This window comes from Orbicella franksi, chromosome 9, assembly GCF_964199315.1.
Source record: "Orbicella franksi chromosome 9, jaOrbFran1.1, whole genome shotgun sequence".
Taxonomy (NCBI): domain Eukaryota; kingdom Metazoa; phylum Cnidaria; class Anthozoa; order Scleractinia; family Merulinidae; genus Orbicella; species Orbicella franksi.
In genome coordinates this window covers 27540955-27550865 of record NC_138153.1, presented here as the reverse complement: position 1 = coordinate 27550865, position 9911 = coordinate 27540955, and the positions used below count along the sequence as shown (strand labels likewise).

Below are 9911 nucleotides of genomic sequence, written 5' to 3'. Positions count from 1 at the left end.
ATCAGGAACGGGCTCGATTTCCGCCGGTCTCTCCAGACCGGCGGAAATCGAGCCTAAAAACGAAAATAAGAACATTTTTTCATTATTTTTTTTCCTAGAGTGCAGCCTAAAACATACTTTGACAGCTAAAAATAGTGGCGTTTCGTCTTAAACACCCTAAGTGAGACCAGAATCCTCAATTTATACCCCTAATTGAGACGACGAGCATCCGAGACCTTTTCATTTGGGAGTCCCCCCTGCCCCCCTCGGGGGTCAAGCTTTTAAGTTACGATGGTTTACCAACTAATTTCGTTGTTACTTATTTGTCATGTCGGCGTCGGTGTAAGTTACCAAAGAGTTTCAATCTCAAGTTGTTTGATGTGGTTTGTTTCAATCCGAAGTCGGCCGGAAATCTTCGTTTCCGCACAGGTCGTGGCAAAAGAACGAACCGCGTGCTTCTCCTGTGGCTCCGACCATTCTCATCCTGCTTGATCTTCTTTATACCGCCTCCTTGCTTTAACGCGATGAAATAATCGCCGTTTTTGAAAGTGAAGAAAATCCTCTGTAGTTGAACGGTGAAAATGGACCTGGTGGGGTCTGGTTGGGACTGTAGGAGTAAAAAGTCAAATTAAGCATTTATGTAGTATATCAAACACGAAAGACCTTGTTTGACCACATTTCCAAACACCGAGACGAGAGTTGAAGATACGACGCGCAGGGGAGTATTTTTGACGAACTTTGAGGACTTTGAGGTGTTTGGAAATGCAGTCAAACATTGTCTTGAGTGTTTGATAACGTCTCAATCGAAACTTCAACTAAAGAGAAAACGGAGAAATAGAATCGTAAAAATCCCTGCTAATTAAGATCAGATATCCAAACACTGTCACGATCATGATTTTCTTTGTTTAGACTCGCTGAATTATTTAATGAGTTTGAGAAGTAGTCTTGGACACTCCACAACCCCCCTTAGATAAGTAATCACATGAAATGTGAAGTGGCTCGGGAGAAAGCTTTGCAAATATTAACTTTTTCCTGAAGTCCCTCCATCACTGATGAATGCAATGGACCGCCCTTTTAAAAGATTTGAAGTCATTTTCAAGCATACATATAATTATAATTATACAGTCGTTGGCCAAAAATGAAATTATATTTCGTATTTCTTACGATGAGCGCTAGCATCTAACTGGACTTTTGAAGGGGAGGGGCGGGTGACTAGGAACAGGCACGAATTTTTTAAACCTTTTTCGTGAACTAGGAAAATTTGTTTCTCGTTATAACTGCTGATTGTAGGCTCACTGAACGTGCATTAATTTTTTTGTCCTCAGTGGTCGTTTTTGGCACTAGAATGCCTGCAGTATTTTTTTAAAAAAATTCTCTCCCCCGCCCCTAAAAAGTCAAGTGGTTCACCCCTTACAAGATCAAAACGTTGTACAGCAGACAGGTTGTGAGAGCGAAGAAAATCACCTACTAGGCGCCGATGTCTTGATGCAACAACAAAGTCTTAAAACTGACACTGAAAGAAATGAGAAAACTATACACACCTGGGCGGACAGAGTACCATTCACTCCCATGACAAGATATAGCTGACTAGCCTCGCCTCTTATTCGCACCATACATCCATTTTCACTGACAATCTGGATGTTCAGCTTTGCTGTAACACGAAATAAACAAACCAGGTTAGCGTGAAAATTAAAATGTAATCAATTGAGAAGGAAAGACAAAAAAGGTACATAATTCAGGGTGGGTCAATGGCTTTTAGTGCATGTTCCGACGTGGTTTGAGGAATATTCGATAGGAAAACAAACATAAATGTCGAGAAGAACTTCTGAGAACCTGTCCACACTTCGGTTTCGGGGACACTAAATTGCTGATATGCTGTGAGAAAACACCCCCATTTTCGCCGTACACACTGAGGATGTGACTGAAACACCACACGAGTACATACGAGTAACATTCTCGTATGTATTCGTATGTTACTCGTACGTATTCGCACGGTTACTCGTACGTATTTGTATGTCACTCGTATGTACTCGTATGTATCCGTATGTTACTCGTATGTACTCGTGTGGTGTTTTAGTAACGATCCCGCACTAAGGCCCCGACAACACTGATGCACTGTCAAAAGTTTTCGTTTTCGTCTCAACCCAAACAAGGCAAAATATTTTTGCTCCGCACACTAGCGTTTTCCACTGAATACATTTGAATGAAAAAAATACCTCCAGAACATCTCAAACATAGAAATGCTTTAATACAAAGATAACGTCCCTCTGTCCAGCTTTGTCAAAATACACGAAGTGGTTTCTAGGAGCGTATATCTTGATTGTTTTCTTCACGCTTGTTTTCTGATCATGTTGAGACTGAAACTACATATCGTATCAACAACTCTGATAGAAGAGTCCCCTTATCTTTACCTGTCCAAACTAAACTCTTTTCTTACAAAAATATTGTTTTTCTGGCCGAGATTGAATATTCTTATTTTTCTGCCGATTTAAGGCCGAAAACATTCGTGTGAATACTCTTAGATCATAGGGTTTGACATATCTGTTTTCGAATGTATTTGGTGTCTGAATGGCAGGCGTTCAAGTAATTCTGGAGCCAGCCTACAGGCATTAAAGCCTGATCAGACGCACATAATTTCTTGCAGAAATGTTATTAGGATCGAACATACGGCCGCTGGTGCTGTTTTTGTTGCTTTTAGGCCAGTTTTGCAGAGAAAAAAAAGAAGAAATTTATACGGTTTAGTTAAAAGCATATAATTGTATTGTATTTACAATTTTTTTAACACACAAAATTATATTCTCTTCAAAATCTTAACCTCCTCGGGCTTATTCTTAAAATATTTTTAAAATTTTGCAAATGTAGCCTCGATATTCGAGGAAGACGAAAACGTATCAGAAAGTATGTATTTTCACACAAAAACGCATTAGTGCGAACTTGGCCAAAAACATTCCAGTCCATTCTGATGGTTTGTAGCTCTCTCTGATTGGTCGTTTATCGCGCGCCAGATTCACGTGCGTAAGCGAAAACAACAACAACAACAACAACAACAAAACAACTGAATATTGGAAAGCGCGACACAGACCTAGCCTACGGCTTCTTTACCCTGAGTATGGAATTTTTGCCCTTAATATTCTCGAGCGCCTGCGGCAGAAAAAAGCTTCGATAACACGTTAGTCGGCTTCTCAGATGAATATTACTCAACACCAGCCGATCAAAAAGCCGCGCCGAACATATACAGTGATACTTCCTATATCCTTTCTGTAGCCTAGAAGCGACTGTTTCACGCAGCCGGTGTATTGCAGAGTTCTTTTGCACAGTCGCGCTATAAAGGTCCGATTAAATTAATCCGAATTCGGTTAAAATATAGCTTACATACGTGCACTTCAACTTGAACTTCGGAATAAATCCAATACATTGTAATAAATATCTCCAGAACATCTCAAACATACAAGTGCTTCAATACAGAAATGACCTCCCTCTGTCCAGCTTTGTGAAATTGCGCTAAGTGGTTTTTCCGGGGCGTATATCTTGATTCTTTTATTCGCGACTGTTTTCTGATGATTTTGAGACCGAAACCACGTATCGTATTAACAATTTTTAAAAGGATCCGTTTACTTCCTCTTCAGATGTTTCAAAGAAGGTAATCGATAGATTAGTTTAGCTGTTCGGCAGCAGTAAACGTTATTTCAAAAGAATGAGACCCTTTTGCCGCCACGGTGCAAATTAGCAATCCTTTTTCGGTAGATGAAAACATCAAGAATCCCTGAGTGGAAAGAAAACTTGTTACAGGAGGTGCCTTGCTCTAGCAAAGCCATAAACGAAATAACATTTTGACCGCAGGCGGTTGCGAAATCTGTGGATGTGATACTCAAATGGGTTGAACACTATGTCTCTTAAATTTGAATTGGATATTCCTTCAAGCGGTGATGCTTTCAACTTAAGGATTTAATAGGCTTTGTAACTGTAATGTGCCGGCTGTAGTTAAGTCGTGAAAGTGTCGCAGAGAAACCTATATAGCAAACCGGAAAACCATTTACGACGTGTGAAAAGATACTCGTTCACTAATCGTATTAAAATGTTGTAATTCTGATCACTATGGCAAAAAAAGCGATCCTACAGATTCCAATTAGTAAATTTTGTCGTAAATCTGAGTCTGTCATGGAAGCCTACCGGTTAGCATCCGGAAGAACATTGCTGGGACCCATATTTCTCCGAGTGCTTGGCTTGCGTCACAGCGCTGAAAACATCTAAACACATTAGAATTGTTTACTTGTAAAGCGACATTAACAAACGAAACTAACAAAGCCGACAGAGAGTTTGATATTGTAGATTAACTTGTGACGGAAGGCCGACAAATATCTCAGTTTGTTTTCATGGTTTTCCATTCTCTGATAACCAGTCCTACGTGTGTTCTTGCTATTCACCAGGTTAAAACGTAAAGGAAACCACAAATGTGTGCTTTCAAAAGCTAACGGTTTTGCCACTCAAGCTGGAAAATAAATTGACTTCAACAAAATGAAGAGTGGACAAATGTGTAATTAACATGCCCAAGGGCGATAGCTATGGAGTCTTTCAAGCTATGTTTCTTTGCTTCGCTCTGGGTGAGATGGTTCACGCTGGGCACCATGCAGAGAGACGTACGTAAGAGATGGGCTCCCCAACGAAGCTTTATTGCAAAGTTGAGCCAAAAAACCCTGGGACTATGGTAAACATGTAAACATACTAAGACACTGTCCTGCAGTGCAACTCAACTAGAGCCAAAATGTACAAAACGTTTTCTAATAACCGTGTTTAACTGATTAATCTAAGCCTAAAGGCGTGTTACTCGGCCTAAAATGACTGAAATTCGAAAAACCGTTTCAGAAAACGCAGAATTTTATTTTTTTGACGTTTTTCTAATTTTTTAAGGCCTCAACTCGCGCGCGCGATTTGCACTTTGCGCGCAACCGACTGCATGGCACGATTACTCCGCCGAAAGCCTGTTGAACCGTAGAAAAACGAATGGCAGAGTTCACGCCAGCTTGCTAGAAATTGCAAAAGAAAAGTTATTCAGGAAAACAACGCTTACCGTAGTGATTCGCGGATTCCAAGGTTCCGTTCACAGTGCCATCAGGTAAGATCTGCAAAAACATCAAGGCCCTGACGGACCACAAAGAGCCGGGGTATGTGAAACTTGGGGGTAGAATTGGCACACTCTCTCCATCACACTGTGCGACATGGTTCATGGGAGAACTCGTCGGCCTTGGTTTTCTCGGTGGAAGCCTCTTCGACGTAACTTGGTCCACGCTTCCTTTTGGTTTAGGTCGGCGATCTGCCAAGTGCAGAGAAACGTTCAGGAGGACAACAACTGCCACGATGATTCCGCCTCGCATTGCACTTGAAAAGGACATGCTCTGAGCCAAGGCAAAGCAAATAAAATAGGTTCACAGAATTACGTCCCGTTTTATGCGCGCCTCAAGAGAGGTCCAATATGAAAGGAATGTAACTTTCTCACTAGCAGTAGGGTGAATTAAAAAGTTAATGATATTAGACTCGACAAACTGAGTAGAGTCTCAAGAGAAGGGCGAAAAAAAGGGAAGCTAATGCGAGAAATACAAAATGATCGCTTGAGTGAACTCACCTGAGGTCGAGGTGACTTAAACGCGTGAGGAGAAATTTTTTCAGCAGCAATTGAATCGCGGTGAATCTTGACCAAGAAAACCGAAGATGACAGAGTACGTGTCAACAGTTGCTTAGCGAGAACATGTAAATTGCATTTACAGCCACTTAAAAGTGCACAGTTTTCGAAAGTCACTTGACAATTCGACGTGTGAATTGAGTTTCTATCACGATGTTTCTCTTTTTTTGACAGAATTGTCTTTACACGGCCAAGCTTGCTTCAAAGTCTTGCAACACCCTGGATCGAATACAGCTAGAAGCACTTATATCTCTGTACGAGAGAGATAAGACAAAAAAATCAAGTGAAACCACAGCAGGGGCTGTTTCCGTTTAGAAAACAAAAGTTCCGTTCCATTGTGTTGTGTCAATGAGATTGGCTTGTCCTTTGTAGCGTGTTGCAGAGTGGCTCGTATTAATTATAGAACTCTTTTCACACCATTGCACACCATGAATCATGCAATTGACACCTACCAACGCTTTCAACTTCTTAACGATCTTCCTTGTAGGACAAGTCGTAATCAAAAATCAATGAAAAGGCGGGCAACGTCTTGATAATGGCTCCAAACAGGAAATTCTAACAGACAATCACGAGAAAGAGATCGCGAAGTAGAGAAAGCTGACGAATACAAGGGAACAATGGAGCTCTCAGGGGGCGGAGAACTCAAATCAATGAAAAGCACGTTCTGAGTGTCACAGAAATCTACAGAGAGGAATAACTAACTGCACGACTGTATAGGAATAAAAAGATTTGCTTTTAGGAAATGTCAACTCGATATTATCAGCTGCCACACAAGAACACCAATTTAAAAGCAAATACAAGCTGCAAAAATGACGGCTGAATACACGGAAGAACTAAGAGCTTTACACGTGTCCGCGAACTCAAAACATATCAGTAAAACTCCAACAATATAGCCAACTCGTAAAAGTAACTAAATTATGCAAGTGCGTGATGTGTGAAAAAGCCAACAAAGAGACGTTTATAAAAGACGTCGTTTACAACTCGGGTGCTTTGCTAAAAGAGATTTATTTAATCAAAGGGTGGAGTGCACTCAGGAGCTAATTGAAGTTGTGAATCAGCTTGTTCATACCTCGCACAAAGCCTTAATGAACGCACCATTGTTTCTACCTCTTGACGCATGAAATGACATACCTCTTGTGTATCCTTATGACTAGCACGCTATAAACGTGACCAACTGAACTTCTAGTTTTGCTCGTTTGACGCGAACTGAGTTGGAAACGTCGTAAAATTTTCTAACGCGACAGAAAAGCAAGGCGTCTGGTCGCTCCAGGATCTGAGAGACGCGTGTCGAGGCAAAAAAAACGCGGATACCGAGACCAGGAATTCTTAGTCTGTAAACTTGACTAATGTGACAAGAAAGTGTTGTCCTGATCTGAAATGAAGAGGGTAGGCTTGCTGGAAAGCTAGCATGGCGTTTTTCAGTTTACCTACAAACTTTCCCAACGCCTGAGTCAAGCTGAATGTAGACCCGTTCTAACTTTGTCTACGCCTGTGCTTACAAACCTTTTACAACCGCTAACTGGTTTACTAGAAAGGTTTTGCAGCATTCTGTTAAGTTCTTCTTCTTTTTTTATCATCTTTACAAAACTGTAGAAATAGAAAACAATCCCAAGGATCGAGCTTTGCATTTAGCGTGCGCAGGTTTTCTTGCAATGAGTGCATGTGTTTACCCAGATATTTGTTTCACTGTTTTTCAAGAGATTGAAATCCTAAGCGTGCAGATATCAACGATGCCTAAAGGCAAAGATCAGGTAATATTGGTCAGTTAAAGTAGCAAGTTGCTTTTATGAGATGAAGATAAAGTAAAACAAAACTCTATCTTTGACGTCAAGTCTACGAAAATGACAACGCTCGAGGCAAAAAAAACAAACAAAAGACAATCTTTTATTGCATAGACTTGGCTAAATGAAAGCTCAAAAAAGGGAAAATCAGTAGAGGAAAAATCATCAAAAAAATTCACCGTCAACCCGTGTTGTAGATGAAATACAGTTCCCAAACTTTCGTGACTTACAACAGCCAGACGAATTATTTACTGTTATCAATTTGACTGATCACAAAAACTAAATATATAAAAATTATGGACCTAAAAAAATGTGCAGTGTCAAATTATAAACATTGCAAAAAAATGAGTAAATGACGTCGAGGGAACAGCGAGGGCAATTCGTATGTGTGTTAAATCACAGTTAAATAATAGCACGATAAAAGGGAAATAAACATAAATATTTCTACTTCTCATATAATTATAAAGCCTTCACAGGTGGTCAGTATATAAAAGCTGGAAAAGATGTGGGAGGCCATAACATTACACCCACGTTGTTATGGACTTGTATTTCCACTATCTGCCGGTTTATAACCAAGATCCCATCGGGGAATAACTTTATCGTTATACGACGTCCGCGGTGTTTGATTTATAGCTGAATGACTTCTTTTTATAGTACACCAAACGCGCTTGTCGCCTTTCTCTAATCTAAATTCTATTTTAAATCTGTTGGCATAGTGGGGTAGCCCCTCTCTGACCACACGTCCGTCACGAGATAACACCGCAAATCGAGTGAATATCTCTCAAGCGTAGTTTTGTTTAGCCATGTTTTAAATACTAAAATACGTGTTTGACCATCGTTAGCATTCATTCTCCATTGATTTTGATCACAATGACGTCACACGGTCGACCATAATTGCAATGTAGGAACTCGCACGTAATAAAACTTCAATTGACAACAGATTAAAAAACAAATTGGAAGTACATGAAAGCAAAGCAATTTATACGATAATTAGCAACCCGTTGTGGTATCAGAAACAATGGTGTCCGGGAAGTCGTGAAGCTTAAACCCACGTGTTTTTGTCCAACCCACACACTCTCTTATTTAGATTTTTGTTTTGTGCTTTTCTAGAGAGCTCGAGAGCGTGAAACCCAGAAGATGAATGGCCGGGAAAAAACAATCTGCATTTAGGTCACGGCCGTCCACGCTATGCTGGAGAAATTAGAAAACGGAGGTTCCTTACCATGGTTAGGCCTACCGTCCACTCTAATCCGTCACGAAAACGGAGCTTTTCGAAAACGAATTTGAAAACGCCGGCTTTCGTTTGGGAGTGGGCGAAAAACATTTTGAAAACGGAGCTTTTCGAAAACAATGGGGTCACAATAATCACGTGATTTCCCTGCTCGAGTTCTCCTCAAACGCAAGTCCAAAATGACCCGATGCGTTTTCAAATTTCTCTTGCGTAATGTGGACGGGCCTCGAAGACAAAATTTCTCCAAATGTGGGAACAGAGCATATTAAGGTACAGCTATTAAAATGGCTTTCCAATCATTTAACATCCGTACATCAGTAAGGCTTCCATCAAAGTGCACAACATAGCGTATATAATAAGCATAAGGTTCAAACATCAGCCGAAACGTCTTGAACGAAACATCAACAAATAGTCAGTGTCAAACTATTATCTTACAGTGTATATAATAATTTGTTACTTTGAAACAGCTAAAATATCGCTTTTCAATTGTTTTTATTTGTGCTGAAACATTTGCTAATCAAAGAGTGAAGTCATCTTGACGAGTTATCCGGCTGAAAGTTTGGATGTTTTGGACAGTTCCCTGTGGATTGCGAAGCGAGAGTAGCGGGCGATCCAAGCGGCACCTCCTCCATCTCCCAGACAACTCCGCAAAACCGCCTGTTCCAGCTGTGGATTTCTTTGAGAGAGTACTCAACAAGAGGCAGCCGAGTCGAACACCCGGCGGAAGGGGGTACTTCCCAAACCCTTAACCTATTAAAGGCCAAAATCTGCGATTTTCCCACGCTATTTCCGACCAAAATGGCAAAAACCCATACCTTTTGGGGCCGGTCATTTGGGTATATAGCTCATATAAGGGAGTGCCCTCAACGGTTGAACATCACTCAAGGAAAACATGGGCGAGGGTAGCAGACCGAAAGCTACATTCTGGGTATATTCAAGCTAAAACTTAAATACTAATATTCCCATTCACGAGAAAAATGCGTACGTTCGAGATCAACAGTTATTTCCTTCGCACTTGTTAGATACGAGATAACCAAAGACTCGCGTACGTGCAAGTTGGCTTCAATCATTTTATGTCCAGCAAGCACGAGTGGAACAATTATGTTATTAAAAACAATCACGGAATATCGGTACATCTCGACAAGAGAACGATTTTTGTCGACCATGTTTGTTAAGCATGATATAGTGGACGATACCCAATGGATTCGCAGCCAATAAAACTCGGCAAATCAAGGATAAGAAA

General features: G+C 40.7%; 1 protein-coding gene across 2 annotated transcripts in view; it reads right to left on the bottom strand.

Moving 5' to 3' along the window:
* LOC145498128 (fibroblast growth factor 1-like) overlaps positions 1-9823 on the bottom strand; it is an 11952-nt gene extending 2129 nt beyond the window's left edge. Inside the window, exons 1-4 of one of the 2 annotated variants that reach the window (XM_081478010.1) lie at positions 5600-9823; positions 5048-5372; positions 1521-1630; positions 1-586 (exon numbers count right to left, since the gene is read on the bottom strand). The exon at positions 1-586 is cut by the window's left edge and continues 2129 nt beyond it. In XM_081478010.1, the coding sequence (XP_081334136.1) occupies positions 299-586; positions 1521-1630; positions 5048-5369 (720 nt within the window). In that variant the 5' untranslated portion in view covers positions 5370-5372; positions 5600-9823 and the 3' untranslated portion in view covers positions 1-298. The other variant, XM_081478009.1, reaches the window with a different exon arrangement.
* Positions 9824-9911: the final 88 nt, after the last annotated feature.